Source organism: Maniola jurtina, chromosome 22 (genome assembly GCF_905333055.1).
Source record: "Maniola jurtina chromosome 22, ilManJurt1.1, whole genome shotgun sequence".
NCBI classification, from domain to species: domain Eukaryota; kingdom Metazoa; phylum Arthropoda; class Insecta; order Lepidoptera; family Nymphalidae; genus Maniola; species Maniola jurtina.
This window is the reverse complement of record NC_060050.1, coordinates 10,698,371-10,715,535: the sequence shown is the minus strand read 5'-3', so window position 1 is coordinate 10,715,535 and position 17,165 is coordinate 10,698,371. Positions and strand designations below refer to the sequence as shown.

The 17,165-nt window shown below is 35.8% G+C and overlaps 2 protein-coding genes across 2 annotated transcripts; one reads left to right on the top strand and one right to left on the bottom strand.

The window, feature by feature from the left end:
- Positions 1–8,306: 8,306 nt before the first annotated feature.
- On the bottom strand, positions 8,307–12,393 carry LOC123877038 (ATP synthase subunit b, mitochondrial). The gene is made up of 5 exons (XM_045923548.1): positions 12,239–12,393; positions 10,557–10,698; positions 9,681–9,879; positions 9,067–9,255; positions 8,307–8,565 (listed from the first exon to the last, which is right to left on the bottom strand). Exons 1-5 carry the CDS (start codon positions 12,264–12,266, stop codon positions 8,386–8,388), a joined length of 738 nt encoding a protein of 245 aa, XP_045779504.1. The 5' UTR covers positions 12,267–12,393; the 3' UTR covers positions 8,307–8,385.
- A 587-nt stretch (positions 12,394–12,980) lies between these two features.
- LOC123877047 lies at positions 12,981–16,594 on the top strand. The gene is made up of 3 exons (XM_045923563.1): positions 12,981–13,179; positions 14,076–14,240; positions 14,711–16,594. Exons 1-3 carry the CDS (start codon positions 13,120–13,122, stop codon positions 14,723–14,725), a joined length of 240 nt encoding a protein of 79 aa, XP_045779519.1. The 5' UTR covers positions 12,981–13,119; the 3' UTR covers positions 14,726–16,594.
- Positions 16,595–17,165: the final 571 nt, after the last annotated feature.

Here is a 17,165-nt window from a genome sequence, read left to right as displayed (position 1 = left end):
TTTCTTTTTACTTGTTAAGAACAGTAAAGCACAAAAAAGTTGCGATTATGGTAAGCGCACACATTTTATGTATTTTTTATATAATATAACGCATACCAATAAAGAAACGAAACAAAAAGAGCGGCGTTAATTATATTTATTCGCTCTCACTTATACAGTATACCCGTGTAGAGTGTGTGAGTGAGACGGAATAATTAGCGACGCTTCATTTCGATTTGTTTCTTTATTGGCACACGTTATACAATTTAAGGGCCTGCACAAACACGTCGAATTTGGACGTATGTTTTTTCGTCGTAGTATGTCAATTCTTAATCAAGCTAAGCTACTTAACTTTCTGAGTAAAGCATTTTATCGTCTAAAGCTGGTTGGTTTTATGTAAAAGTCGCTTGTCAAAATTTCGTCGTCGCCTTAGTCTTGTTGTACGGTACAGACCTAAGGCTACTTGGCCCACCGCTGACAAGAAAGCGACTAGCTATCGAACCCATGCGAGTAATTGACCGTTAAACTCGCACACTCGCTCATAACCCAGCGACAAAACTATTCCAACGACACACTCGCTTCTCGTTGCTCGCCAACTCGTTTCTGGTCTTTAGCTTTACTCGTATCTCGGCTACCTAAAAAAGAAAATATTGTCCGTACGTCCAAACTCGATGCGACTGTCAAACATTAAACTGTAATAACTTTACATATAGAGTTGAAAATGTGTCTATTAACTTTAAATTAGCTAAAACTGTTTGTGTTTGTTTATTTTGGATTTTTGAAATTGTTATGACAAATTAATACCAAACCAAGTCGGTGATAAGTGTTTGTCACGAAACCAAATACTAATTAATATTTTTTTGTTACAAATAATTTTGTAACTTATAGAATAAAGGAAAAAGATAGACAAGCCCCACGATAGAACGTGTTTATAAACCGTAGCCAGTGTTTGCAATTGGTAACTCTCTAGAACTCTGGAGTTCCGAGTTTTGCGTTCCATTGTGACGACTAGTCAAAAGTGCTAATTGCAACACTAGGGTATTTTACCATGTTTTGAAAAGACGGCCGTATTCACAATCATTACTATGAGGTCTCACAGTGCGCTCGGACGCATTGTGTAGGTTTCACCAATCGGATCATTGTAAATTGACATGACACAGTAATCTGATTGGTGGAACCTACCACTGTGCGTTCGAGCGCACTGTGAGACCTCATAGTAATGATTTTGAATACGTGTGTTAGTCTTAATTTGATAATAAACTACCAAAAAATTAAGAAAAAACTTATTCAATTTTGGATTTCAAATTTGCCCGCGAAAACGTAGCTGCCATTTTGTTTAGGTTAATGAACTGTCTTGACAACACAGACAAGTAAAAAGGAATTTTCTCAGTGAAGTTGGAAGTACATTACAACTACAATCCATGTGACGTTACAGTTGGAACTCATCATGGCGGCTACAGCTTCGTGCGTTTCGAGCATTTGTAGAACAGATAAAAAAGTGAAATCTTTAAAATGAATTATAAAATTCAAGTAAAATAAAAGTATCAAACAAAAGCATAATAAAGTTCGTGGTGGGATAATCTTTTTCCTATTTGCTGTTGTAACTGTTTAATTTTAGACCTAAGTTACATTGTTGCGTATTATAACATAGGTATAGGATGTGTAATGTAAAACAAATAGGTACACTATGTTATTTGCTTAGCCTCGAAAATAAATGCCAAAATCTTTTGCCTAAAATCAGGACCTCAGAAAACGTAACTAAGCACAAAATTTGGTCCTCTTCAGTATTTTGTTACAGATTTTTACTGAGATCTATAGACTTTGACTTTGCTCAGTCTTAAGACACTGTTAAAACGAGACAGCATTATACCACTGGCATAAATCTGTCTCGTTTTAACTCAAACTTAAGTCTAAGCAAAGTCAATAGATTTCAATTTTCAGCCTTAGGCCGACTCGTCGTGTTTGCAAACTTAAAGGAAACTTATTTCACAAGAAAATAAACTAATTTAGGTATTTATAATAAAAGATATACTATATTTTTTTATAATGTATTATTATTATTGGTTTTTACGCATTTTTTGCTAAGCGAAACTTTTTACTTTTTAAGTGCAATTTTGATACAATATTTAATATTTATAAAGTATTTTGTTTATATTAGCTTGTATAATAAACTAATGATGTATTCAGTATACTGTATATTCGTTATATTGTAAGGATAATAATTAATAATAATAGAAGTGTTGTTTGAACATGTTTTTTTACAGAACATAATACTTCATTCGTATTACACACCGAACAAACGTACCTATAGTACCCGGCAGGAAATATTGCACATCGAAATCTCTTTCTAAAGTTCGATGTGCAATATTTCCTGCTGGGCAATGTAGTTTGGCTGTCATTTGAATCAAACCAATCAAACTCAATTAAATGTAGATATGCTCTAGAACTAACATCTGTTGCCTCACACGAGGGCAGAGAAAAGTTTGGTACGGAATCCCCGATCAACAAAGTGACGAATTCCCCCGAGCAGTTGAGCGACTTAGCCCGTGCACTGGTGATTTTATCAAAATCAAAAGTATTTTCTTGTCTCCATGAAGAAAAAGTGGTCAAAGATTGCAGAGGAGACGGTTTTTATCATATTTACCAACCCTGAAAAAATTGGATCAACTTATACTTCAAGTATATGTTATGATATTCTAACAAACCAATTATCTGGGGTCCAGGTGGTACGTCAACCAGCAGCTGCTGCAAAAGCGTGTCAACAATCCGCTGTACACCACAAAGGTGTACCAGTAAGAGGTGGCGGGGGGAGGGGAGGGGGTTACGGGGGGTTACCGCCGCCGTTTGTGCGTTTTTCTTCTGCCGCCTTTGTGTGTTCGACTGTGTGGTCGTTTTTCCGGTTTTTGGACAAGTGGTGTTCCAGGTGACCATTGGACACATTACTAACATAGGTTAAGATGTTTACTAACATAATATTGTGGGCCTTTGTTGCTTAAATAAATAAAGATTATTATTATTATTATTATTATTATTTGACACTGGAGAATTGTTGACAGCTCCTGGGCCGAGACTAATCTGGCCAAAGGAATTGGTGAATTTTGAGTTGAAAAAATTTGATACGGAATTCCTGATCAACAAAGTGTTTCCCCTAAATTTCCCCGAAACAGTTGAGCGACTACGTCCGACTTCAGTTCACAACAAAACTGTCTGGCTACCTTCGGACAACGGGGATCCCGCGAACGTAGATAGCACTTTCAGGTCATACAATGATGCTCTAAGCCAGCCAGCGGATAGTATGACGCATCGGCAGCGCCTGCTCTGGCTGCAGCAGCGTCGCGCGCCAGGGCCGTGGGCGCAGTGCGCACGGCCGTAGCTGGGGTGGGGGCATTGGGGGCATCTTGTTCGCTTGTTCTATTAGTTCTTAGAATTAGATCCATGCTCATGTTCTGTCACAGATATTACCTATTTGTTTACGAATTATAGGTAGCAATGATGTACATGGTGATTGATTTAGGAGCCAGTGCTTCGGGGATCAGACTAATTATTATTTTACTTCCGTTCTACCTGTAACCAATGCTGCCCTACCTCAAATTCGACTCTAGCTACAGCCCTGGCAGTGCGACGACTGCAACTGTTAGGTTTGCCAGATTTTCACTAAAATATTTAGTTTCATAACTACACTGGCTCAAGGATTTACGTACAAATCCTTAAACTCGGCTAACTTTATAACTAGATATTTTTACGGATATCTGACAAACCACAGACACAGTTAGTTTCTAGAATCTAAAAAATTTCATTGAGCTTGGTCGGTTTACATTCAAATGAGAAGCAAACTACTTTTGTATAGAGAACGCTGGAGAGAGTGCTAGAGAAACTTTTCTTAATCCTACACAACAACAAAATGACTAAAAAGTTTATAACTCGACAAGTTCGATAAAAAATAGCAAATAAAATTGTGTCGTATCCAGAAGTTAAAAAAATTTAAAGTCGTTTTTAATATGTGTGTAGATGTTATGAAAAAACGCATGCCTTTTGGTTAGTAAAATCACTTCTATAAATTCCATTCTAATAAATAGTTAAATGTAATATTTTGTTTTTCATAACCGGTTTTCTAATTGTACATATCAATGCAATAGTTATAATCGTAAGAACATACCACCAAGCAGGAATAGGTCGCACCTAGACAGAAAAAAAGTTTTGTATATTTTTAATAGATCATATTTTTTTTTTAATTCGATTTAGTGCATATGTCGCAGGTATATTGTCAAAGCCGTGATGTTACAATCTCACTAGTGATATTATAACTAAACGTCAATCGACTTAATCTAACAATTTAACGGTCCGGTTTTAGGGTCATCATAATGTCACGGGGACACAGTGACATTGTAAATGTAAGGCAATGATATTTTGACAATCACTGGTCGTTAGATTATGAGGCCGCCTCTGATTGGTCCGTTTCCGTCGTTGAAAACGATGGTTGAAAAAGAATTGACCAATCAGAACGCTTGACGTCTCCCACTACCTACTTCACTCATAATATACCTAGATTTTTATAATGTCACTATAATGACCCCGTGACATTACAATGTCACTAAAACCAGGCCGATAAATTGTAAGAAATTAAGTCGATTGACAATCCGTTTAATTATAATGTCACTATAGAGATTGTAATATCACGGCTTTGACAATATACCTGCGACACATACATTCTAAATCTAAGATCTCACTCGCCATTTTAACTATGTCACATAGTTACAAGTGTAAATTAAAAATTTATAACACTCCCGACAAGTGAAGGTTACAGTAACTGGAAAAGAGCTGATAACTTTCAAACGGCTGAACCGATTTTCTTGGATTATAGCTAAGAACACTCTCGACCAAGCCACCTTTCGAACAAAAAAAAAAACTAAATTAAAATCGGTTCATTAGTTTAGAAGCTACGATGCCACAGACAGATACACAGATATTATAACACCCCTCTTTTTGGGTCGAGGGTTAAAAATGTCGAGTGAGATCTACTAGGAGGCAGTGCGGGTGAGCGGAGAACCCCCACCCCGATTGCCATCTCGACCTGTCGTGTACTATATTTGCAATTTTGCACCAATATACGAAGTTATAATAATATGTATACCTACATACGACCTGGAGTTTTTGTAAATTAACACAACTTTTTTGTAAGTTTTTTTTTAGTAATCATAGGTGACGATACGTTGTAAAGAGCTTTAACTGTGGGCTTTACGCCCTTAACTGAATAACCATACCTACTGTTGTCAAGTAATATTATCGTATTGTAATAAAATAATTGTAACAAAGTCACGCTTTTTATTTAATGTATCCTGTTCCTCAGTGACGGATTAAGACTACTTGGTGCCCTAAGCAATCCATGCCTGTGGGCCCCCCTATAGCCCAGTAATTTGGTCGTCAAAAAGGGGCTTATCTGGAAAGTTTTCAGAATGTTATGCAAATTGGTGATTTTATAGATTTCGATGTGCTCTTTCCGAATTTTTATTTTGCCACCTCGTACCTTTGCCGCTCGCGCCGCCATCTTGGAAAAATGGCGCCCAAAAACAGTTTTTTCACGATAACTTCTTTCCCACTCATTTTACGATAAAGATGGCTATGTAACAATTAAACTAAAGACAATTTCCTACAATTTGTGTAGTCACCTTTTTTTGTAGTCTCAATAGTTTCAGCGTACGAGCGCCACAAAGCCCACTCCAACACACGTTTTGGCTTAATAACTCATTTCCACACCACCATGTGGTAGAGTGAGTGGCGTGATTTTTTTTTATGGTATCTCCAGGAGACGGTAGTCACCTTCAATTTAAGCCATCACTTCATTCAGAGAATACTAACACTCTTCAGAATTCTGCTCGAGATAAGAGTAAATATACTGCATCGCAGTTTCGATCTCATGTGAATATGGACCTTTTTTTTGGGTTTCGAACCCAAAGGATGCCAATGGGACCTTATTACTAAGTCTCCGCTGTCATCCGTTTGTCCGGCCGTCCGTCCGTTTGTCTGTCAGCGGGCTGTATCTCGTGAACCGTAATAGATAGAGAGTTGAATTTTTCACAAAATGTGTGTTTCTATTGCCGTTATAACAACAAATAATAAAAATTTCAAAATGGCTGACATGAAAAAAAAACAAAAAAGTAATGTTATTTCTTGTTTGATGGTACGGAACCCTTCGTGTGCGAGTTGGGCTTGCACTTGACCCATTTTTTTATTTTTTTAGTTTGTAGTGCGAGGTAAAATTTTTCATGCACGAATTGCGATATTGTGTATTGACTGCGACCACATTATAAACATGCTCGAGACACCGAAAAATCGGTCAAGTGCGAGTCCAATTCACATAGGAAGGGTTCCGTACCATAATACAAGAAATAATGCTCTTTTTTATTTTTTTTTCATGGCGGCCATTTTGAAATTTTTATTATTTGTTATTATAACGGCAATCAAAATACACATTATGTGAAAATTTCAACTTTTTACCTATTACGGTTCATGAGATACAGCACGCTGACAGACAGACGGACAGACGGACAAGCAAACGGATGACAGCGGAGGCTTAGTAATAAGGTCCCATGGGCATCTTTTGGGTTTAAAACCCAAAAAAAAAGGCTCAGATGTACGTGAGATCGAAACTGCGATGCAGTATATTTACTCTTATCTCGAGCAGAATTCTGAAGAGTGTTAGTATTCTCTGGTCGAACTGATGGCTTAAATTGAAGGTGACTACCGGTTCCTGGAGATACCATAAAAAAAAAATCACGCCACTCACTCTACCACATGGTGGGGTGGAAATGAGTTATTTAGCCAAAACGAGTGTTGGAGTGGGCTTTGTGGCACTCGTACGCTGAAACTATTGAGTCTACAAAAAAAGGTGACTACACAAATTGTAGGAAATTGTCTCTAGTTTAATTGTTACATAGCCATTTTTATCGTAAAATGAGTGGGAAAGAAGTTATCATGAAAAAACTGTTTTTGGGCGCCATTTTTCCAAGATGGCGGCGCGAGCGGCAAAGGTACGAGGTGGCAAAATAAAAATTCGGAAAGAGCACATCGAAATCTATAAAACCACCAATTTGCATAACATTCTGAAAACTTTCCATCTCATATTACAGAATTACTGGACTACTATCCGTATGTCAACTAGAATCGGTCTTTAAACCTTTACCGCCTAAAAACATTAGTTTTTTGTAAAATAAGATGATGAGATGTAATGTACTTTAGAAGTAGAGTAGTTAGGTTCGAATTGTTGAATGCACAAGCGGGCAGCGAGTGGGCAAGCGGGAGTGGGGTTATGACTCTGGATTGGACTCTATGTCAACTTAAAACGAGCGAATCTTCAAATTAGTCCCAGAAACTTTTTTTGGTGTGGTTTTTGGTGACGTGAGAGTGAGACGTGATGCCCTAAGGATGGATTTTTTTTGTGCTTCTTCTGGTGCCCCCTCAGACGTGATGCCCTAGGCAATTGCTTAATTTGTTTAAGGGTTAATCCGTCACTGCTGTTCCTGTGTATCCCATAGGAGACAATCACCTCAATCAATTTAGTGTATCCCAAAAAAAGTTGACATCACCTCAATCAATTTAATGTGTCCCATGATGCAGTAACTCATGGCCTGTTGTTCCTGCTCGAGGGTACTGGGTAATGGCTTTGATGTCACTGGCTAGTACATCATATTGTTTGGACTATTCAGTGTTATTTTGGACTATTCAAAAGTCAAAATCATTTATTCAAAGTAGTATGTACAATTGTACTCTTTTTGATGGTCGAAATTGTTTATGTACGATATAGTGGTAATAATTAATTAAGTAACTTAAAACTAAAGCTACGAGGGTTCCGAACGCGCCCAAGTCTGAGAAGAGCCCACAACAAACTCACTCTAACAACAAAGTTCTAGGTTTTCCTTGAACACTAGGTGACTTAGGAAGGGTATTTTTAGTTATCCAGTCCATTATGTTGATTGGACTATTCAAAAAGTGTTATTTCAAACTATTTGACATTCAGGCGATGGCCATTGGAGCCGGAAAGTCCTTGGACTACAGGCTACTTAGGAAGGGTATGCTTAATAGTTCAAATGACCACATCACATGGTGGTTTTAGGGTATTTCCTTGAGCTATAGGTGACTTGGGTGGGTACTTTTAGTTATCCAGTCCATCATGCTGTTTGGACTATTCAAAAAGCGTTATTACTTATTTCGGACTATTCGACTTTCTAGGTTATTTCCTTAATAGGCTACTTAGGAAGGGTATTCTTAGTTAATAGTCCAAACGACCACATCTCATGGTTGTATAGACTACCAGTCACAAAAACACTCAATGAACTATATGACGATTTATTTTACTTCAATAACATATTGTACAACGTAATAAATAGTGTCTAGGTCTGGTATCTAGGTTCACTTCCTGGTCACAGCGAGGGCCGCCAGGTCGGCGATGCAGCGATCCATGGCCTGCTTCTCCTGGTCGGGGGTGATGGCTTTGGTCACGCTGGTCACTATCCAGTCCACCATGTTCTTCTGGGCTATGCGGCGCTCCAGCGCGGACTTTTCCAGCTGGTAGTCCAAGCGGCGTTTGACCTAAATAAAGGAAAGAATTTGTTTCAATTGAGTTTTAAAGGATTATTGTCTCCTGATGCATTTTAGTTCATAGTCAAGTGGTGGTAATTTGATATAGTACACAAAATCTAAAGTGGTAATTTTGTAGAACACAAATCCTAAAGTGATAGTAATTTGATAGTACCTACACAAATCTTAAACTGCGATGGTGGTAAGTTGATAGCACACAAAACCTCTGTGATGGTGGTAATTTAGTAGTACACAAAACCTTAACCATGATGGTATTACTTTGATAGCAGACAAAATCTCTGTGATAGTGGTCATTTGATCATACACAAAACCTAAACTGATAATGAATTTGATAGTACGTACGCAAAACCTAAACTGTGATGGTTATAATTCATGAAATATTTTAGTTACATAATTAAAGAAATACTTCAGATATTTAAACGTAAATGAGAGCGAAGTGAGCGCAATTTTTTTCCTATCCAGAACAACTAGATGCAATGCGAATTCACTCACCTCCAGGTAGGCATTCATGAGGCGCTCCCTGTAGGCAGCCTCGAGTTGGAGCAGCACATTCTCCTTCTTGGCCTCAATCAGGAGTTCCTGCCCCTGCGCGCGCCACTGCGCATCTTTCTCACCCTCGATCGCTTCTTCTAGCGACTTGATTGTCTGGATCCGACCTTCATTCCAGGTGTTTTCTACTGCCTGGAAAATATTATTGTTTCTATTATTTCTTTGGTGCGTTCATTTGATGGTTGACAATAACGAGAGCGTAGCGAGCGAAATTTTTTTCTAATTTTAACAAATCAACATAAAAGTAGGTGAAACATCACAAAACCCATTAGCTTAAAAGTTATAACTGACTGTCATAGACTGATATATTAACACAAAAAACCAAATGTTTATGAAGTAAATAAACATTGATTGTATTGTGATTGTGAATTTTTTTATGGAATGTCTTCTCTCATCAACTTTCTTGACAAGCCAGGGTGTGTGGGTCCACCTACTTGGTAGAACAATGATAAAGATAAAGAGACTAGTGTAGTATAGTAGATCCTCTACAAACATCAATTGCTATAGCTACTTACATCAACTATTCTCTACATACATCAACTACTGTGTCTACTCACATCAACTTCCTTGTCCAGCCAGGCAGCTATTTGCGGGCCCACCTTCTTGGTGAAGAAATAGACCATGACGAAGATGGAGAGACCAGTGTAGTACTCATGCTCCATGACGTAGATCTCCTTGCTGAAGAGGTACGTGATAAGGCCAGCGCCAAAAGTGTAAGGTCCTGTCACACCAGTCTTAGAATGGAAGAACTGGAACCTGGAATACAAAAGTTATATCTTTATATGTATTAGCTTTTTTTTTCTTTTTTTTTTTTTTGGTGGGGGTTTAGTCTAAGAAGACTATGTCACCCCCGTTTGTTCTACAATTAACAATTATAATGCATACATAAAACATAACAATCAAAAAAAAAAAAACAAATCAATATTAGCTTTTTAAAGTAATATCTTTGTATAATCTGTAAGTATGAATTTTGTAAATGTTTTGCTGACAAAAAGCCTACCTATCTAATATCATTAATTGACATAAGAATTAATTTCTATTAGACATCATATTTCATATTTTATTCTTTTTTAATTATTGAAATAGTAAAATATTATTGCATGCCATAAGGAGAAATTTGGCATACAGGAATATTATTGTAAATTGAATATGTACTTGAAAAGAGCAACCGCCGAGTTTTTTGCTGGTTCTTCTCGGTAGGAACGGCATTCCGAACCAGTGGTAGATTTTTTTGACGATTCAAAAACACTTGTAAAAGTTTAATTGAATAAAAACATTTTGAATTTTTGAATTTTTAAAATAAGACAGGTGTATCTACAGTAAGATTGATTGATTGATTGAATGTTGAAACAGTGCAGCTAATTGATCAATCAATAAATCCACCTGTATGCATCCACTTATTAAAAGAGCAGCTAGATATAGTTTTTACACACCATTCTTCAGGAATGAAGCCAAGTCTGACTTTGCCAGGCTCGCCTCGCACCGGCCGGGGGAAGTTGACCTCATCTCGCATGCCACTCTGCGACGCGGACGTGCGCGCCACGAGGGCTGGGCTGGCGGACTGCCGCGCTAACGCTGGAAGCAATCCATCCATACTTAATATTATAAATGCAGACCAACAAATTCCTGAAATGCCGGCAACACTTTATTGGTGCTGCAAATGTTCATGGGTGGCGGTAATCACTTAACATCAGGTGCCTGCTTGCTGCTTTACTCGCTATTTTTTTTTTAAAGTGTCTGCCTGACTCTGCTAGATTTTCAAGTCCATGTTTTGAGGAAATTTGGTACAAGCTTGTACAATAATAGCCTGTAGCCACGATGGTAAAATATCTTTGAACATCAAAACATGCTATCGTTCTGAAAGACTAATGTATCCTTCTAGTGAAACTGTCAAGTTTTAAGCAACATTAATCCAAGTCTGTAAATACACTGGACAGCAAATAAACCGGGCCACCCGCTACCTTGGAAGTCTGATTCGATTTTCTCAAAAAGTATAAAATTTACAATTATCAAAATTATACCTGCAGAAAGTGCATTTCATGATGATTAAAATGAATGGAAAGTCATTGCGATTAATCAATTAATTAAGTGTTTATTAAGGATTTAACAAGGAAGAGTCGTTTTCCAGCCATGTTAATCGTAAGTAATCATGAAATGAAAACAAAAATTAAAGCCAGAAAAAAAGATAAAATTAAAAAAAAGTTTTTGGTCAGTATTCAGTATTCCCTCCCCTTGCTCGGATAACTGCCAGCATCCTCGTATTCATCCACCTCACGAGCCTGACGATGAAATCTCGAGGAAATGCGGAATACAATTCCTTGAGATTTCATCGTCAGGCTCGTGAGGTGGATGAATACGAGGATGTTGGCAGTTATCCGAGCAAGGGGAGGGAATACTGAATACTGACCAAAAACTTTTTTTTAATTTTATCTTTGTTTCTGGCTTTAATTTTTGTTTTCATTTCATGATTACTTACGATTAACATGGCTGGAAAACGACTCTTCCTTGTAAAATCCTTCATAAACACTTAATTAATTGATTAATCGCAATGAATTTCCATTCATTTTAACCATTATGAAATGCACTTTCTGCAGGTATAATTTTGATAGTTGTAAATTTTATACTTTTTGAGAAAATCGAATCAGACTTCCAAGGTAGCGGGTGGCCCGGTTTATTTGCTGTCCAGTGTAGATGGGTGACTGAAGTTGGAAGAAAGAAACCAAGAAAAGATGTAGATTAAACTATTAAAGTTTACAATGCATGTAGGATATTAAATATAAAATATATCCGAAGCATGGACTTATATAGGTATATCAATGATTCGAAGAGAAAAAGCAATCAGATTTCAGAAACATTATCAGCTGTAAAAAAGTAAGGTTATTTTTTTTTTTGTAGAACAGCAAATCACATAAGATTCTTGACAATATTTTTAACAGCAACTCCCTACATCCTGAGCAGGTTAAAGAAAAGCAACGCCTATTTAAATACTCCAAATTCGAAATTTATTCGGCACCTGTCAAACTCGCGATTACATAAACCTGCCTAACACCAAGGTTATTAAGTTTTAACATACAGAAACGATAGAATTATATAGGATATAAGTAATTAAACGTACCTGAACGCAAAGCAACGCGTGAAAACATATTTTATAGCGCAATTTTTTATTTTTTCTTGTATTTTCGACAGCCCACCGTAAAAGTACTTTGCGCTAGTGTTGTACCTTTTTTGCTTTTTATCACTTTTTATCGACAAAATTGATTGATAATGTGGCAATGTTGCCCTACTCGTATTCGTTAAATATATCGATCATTTTGGAGTTTGGAGTCCGATTTTCATTTCCATTTTAACTAACTAGTTACATGAATATTATGGAACTGAAACATTTAAATAATAATAATTTACATTAATATAGGAATTAATCGTCTGGATGTAGACTTTGATAATAGCTTTTTGTTTGTTGGTAATATTATTTTGAATTATTGATCGTTGTGTGACTTGCGCGGTTTATATTTTGTAATTTATTACGTTGTTTTGAAACAGATTAACTAGTGTTCGTTTCAAGCTTTAAATTTTCTTTAGACAGTAGAAAATGGCAAATATAGTTTCTAATATTTGGAAGAAAATGGTTAGTTAATCAGAATTTAAATCGATATTTAAAGTAGGTATTCGAATAGAAATTGTAGAACTTTTAATATTATTTATAATTTTGTTTTATTATAATATTTTGATGTATTTAAAATGTACCTATTTAGTTTTTAATACGCTTTCATCTTAAATTATTATTTTAAATAATATTACGAAGGTCAATATTTTCAGCACTGTTAACTTCCAATATTATTGAACGCATAATTAAATGTCAAAATTTAAATGTCATTTTTGTTGTATATTTTTTTGGAATTGCAATTTGTGATGTGGATGGAAATTGGAATGTGTATTTAATTAAAGTTTTGTGATGTGATTGGATTTAAATCAAGTTTTGATTATATTCTCCTCAAAATGGGGATTTTTACGTCTTGCTGCAGACCTTCAGCCTCGGATGTGTTGACTCCTGATGCAGTAAGTTTCCGTGTAACTTTAAAACTTGTGTAGGTAGGAGGAAAATCAATTACATAGTTTTGCTAATAATGCATTTCTGACCTATATATTCGCTTGATAAACAGGCGCAATTCGTAAACAACTACCATTTTGCTAGTTTTTGATTAAAATGTTTCTTAATTGTTTTATTTACCCATTAAATATCATATGAAATAGTTTGCTTTTGTTATATTCTGTACATTTTTATGTCCTCCTTTACAGTAGTTTAACTGTTTTAGCTACCTTTCGTTTTATCAGTATGCAATGCAAATGACCATGACAAAAAATTCTTTGTCTACAGATTTTAAAGTTTATTGCAACATAAATGTGTGTTATGAAATTATGCTAAGTTCTTTATTAAGTACTTTTATTAATTATATGGCAGACCCTTATGAACCTTTATTAGACCAGTGTACATGTGACTTTTTTTTTAATCTACAATATGTTTTGGATAAAATCTTGTATGAAATTCTGTGGTGTTCACTATTGAGCAAAAAAATTAAAAGTTTGTGGTTTGTTTTACCACCACTCAACATATCCCTCCACCAACTGAATGAAGTATCTATTTAATCTTTGATCAGTATGGAAATATGGATGCAGAAGATGCAAGGTTACACAAATACCTATTCTGTACTCTGTTGTCTAAATATGTATGTAAAAGTAAAAAGTGGCTGACTGACTGACTGATCTACCAATGCACAGCTGAAACTACTGGACAGATTGGGCTGAGGCATGCAGATAGCTATAATGATGTAGACATCTAGGTAGGGTAGGATTCTTAAAAATTCAATCCCTAAGGGGTAAAATAGGGGTTTGAAATTTGTGTAATCCACCCGGACGATATCAAGAACATAAGCTATTTGTATCTATGTTACTAGGAGACCAGACGCAGACAGCAAGTAGAAGCAGCTGAGCGGAGACGCACAGAGGAGGCTGGCCGTGGTGTCAAAGATCCAGAGAAAGTTAAACGCATGCAGCAGCGGTCCGAGGAAATGGAGAAAAGGGAGAGAGAATTGCAGAAAGATGGGGGACCTACTTTGAAGGTATGTTATATTTCTTCTGTCCTAGGATTTCTGCACTTAGACATTGTCTGGCATTGTATCTAAGACAGCTGGTGTAAATGTAGTATAGAAGCAGGTGTTATTTTGCGAAAGTCCATGAAATACAAGGAACCAGAAGCTTAGTTAGCTATAATCCGCCAAAGTAATCTGTATGGTGCAACATGCAGCGTGGGACATGCACCACCCACGCTCTCAGTGATAAACATGCAGAAAAAACCAGCCACCAAGCAGCACCACACATTTTGCCAAAGGAAACCCACATTTCTTTATCCTACTACCAACTAACTATAACAAAGAGTTATCCCAATTGCCATTCCTTCAATTTCCACCATGACTGTGAGAACACTAAGCAGGCACGACTAGCATGGGGCCTGACTATGCCTGCGTAACAGGTTTTTAAACTAACTTTTATCATTTTTAAATAAATCCAAGTCTATTTCTTTTCCTTGCAGTGGACGTCAGACTGAAATACGGAGAGTGGGTGTGGCCAGCCCCCCGCAGAACGATACAAATAAAAAACTGACTGCCGACCGACACATGGTACTATTCGAAGACTTCATAACAAATGGGTGTAAAGATAGTGTAGTTTCACTGGAGGGACAAAAATGTGATTAAAACCAAAACTATACTCTATCTGTGGAAAGAAGTTAGTATAGCGCTCTCTCTGTTACACAATCCTATACAAATGATAGAGACAAAAATTTCAATTGGTGCTAAACATTTTTGAGTCACCGACCAATCACAAACGAAACTATGTTTTCTAATTGAATTTTGAATGTTTTTGAAATCATTTTCGGACTGAATTTTGAGTTATTTTTGAAAACATTTTTGAATTGAATAACGAATGCCTTTTGAAAACATGTTTGTGATTGGTTGATGCATTAAGATTTTTGTCCCTATCATTTGTATATTATGTAACAGAGAGAACTCTATACAACTTCTTTCTGCGGATAGAGTACTATAGTATTTATTGTCCCTTTCAAAAGTACCCTATTGATAAATAATTGCGAAAATGGTAAACAAAACAGTGTGATTACATGAAATAAAATTTTATGGGAGCAGCAAAAAACTCAATGCAAACTTTACTGTAATTTTACACGAATTTCGGACTGTGATTGGAAGGAAGTCAAGATTTTATTCAGTGATCAGAATTTTGGGATTCAATTTCAGTACAGTTTAGATTTGTTTGGAAATGAGTTCAGATTTTTATTCTGTGGGCTAAAAACATCCAAAATAAAGAAAAAAAGTATTCTGATTAGAAGTGTAACTACACCATTTTGTTCACCAGCTTCTCAAATTACATAATTCATATTGTCAGAAATCATAGGTCCGCAACTTTTTCATTCTGAAAATGTCAATAATTTTCAAAAGTGGGCATACTTTTGAAAATTATTGGCATTTTCAGTAGTGGGCAATCTTCTTTGTTGGGTGCTTAAGTAAAATTATACTATGGTATTTTTGATAACTTGTGTTTAAAAAATTATAATTTAGTTATTTTAAATTAATTTTCGTATGGTGCAAATTAAAGATTTTAAACATTTTTTTTAAGCCATAGATTTCCAAACTTATTCATACTTACTTTTACGTATTTTTATTTAAAGAGTAAAAGCTGGTAAAGCAACTTGTTAGTTTACTTTGTATAAGCTAATGATTTTAGGGTTATTTCGTGGTTTAACAACTTAATAAAATAGCGTAAATAGCGATAAATTAAATATCGATGATTCAAAAATATCGAATAACATTTGAACAATCTAAAAAAAATTGTTTTCGATTGTTCAATTATTTACAGAACGTTGGTCTGGGACGAATGAATCGAAAATTGAATGCATTTGTGCAATTGATTTAGGTGTTGTATTTATTCATTCCAGACTGCGTGCTCTTTTAGACTTTACAATCTTCAATCAATTTAAATTCAAAGAAAAATTTTACAATCGGTTGTCGTTTTTTATGCGATTGTTTTTTGTGAAATAATAAATCGACAATCAATTGTTTTGTCCCAACAGTCGCTATTGACGCTATTATCGATCGTGGTACATACCTATTACATACCGACTATTTACTGAATACTTTGTGTAAGCTTACGAAAGCACTGCAAATATATGTTTGAATGTTTATAAGTTCCTACAAGTTACGAATTTTACTGATAGATGATAATATAGGTTTATTAAGTTGTATGTATTTTCTAGAACTTATGAAAAAATGAGCATTGAAGAAGATACACACAGCTGTATACCTACAAGCACTTAGGTTAACATATACAGGTACAGGTGTAACCAGAACTTTAACAAAATCGAAATCAAGTGATAATACTGATGATTACTGATAAGATAATATTATTTAAAAAAAAACCCTACGAAAAAATAATAAAAACGTCCTGTATTTTAAAAGTTCACAATATATTGCAAATAAAACATCTGACTGACGTTAGAGGTCAGCAAACGTTCTGTACACCCATCACACTACTAAAGAAACAGGAAAAGCAAGTAAAACACACCAACACACAACACTACACAAATCTTTTAGAACACATTTAACATACGTTTTACTCCGACACTGGAGCATTCTCAAGAGACTTAGACTCCACAATGCAAAAAGAAAGAAGAATAAAAAGAAGAGTCTATTGTTCTCATGATCATTTGCAAGAGACTCACCAAGAAGTCACCACTTTGCAATCCGGTGTTTGACAACTAGTCAAATCACTATCTTTTTATCAAACGTCAAAACACATGGTTTGTATGCAAGCTATGAAATACTGGCATGTGACGTCACAATAACTTGACGTAGGTACTTTTTAGTTTAATCGATAATTTAAAATGGTCAATACACTTCAAACCATAGACCTATGATTTTTCGCTTCGCTTCAAACAAACAAAGGACGTGGATTCTACGTATTTTGGAAGACCCTCT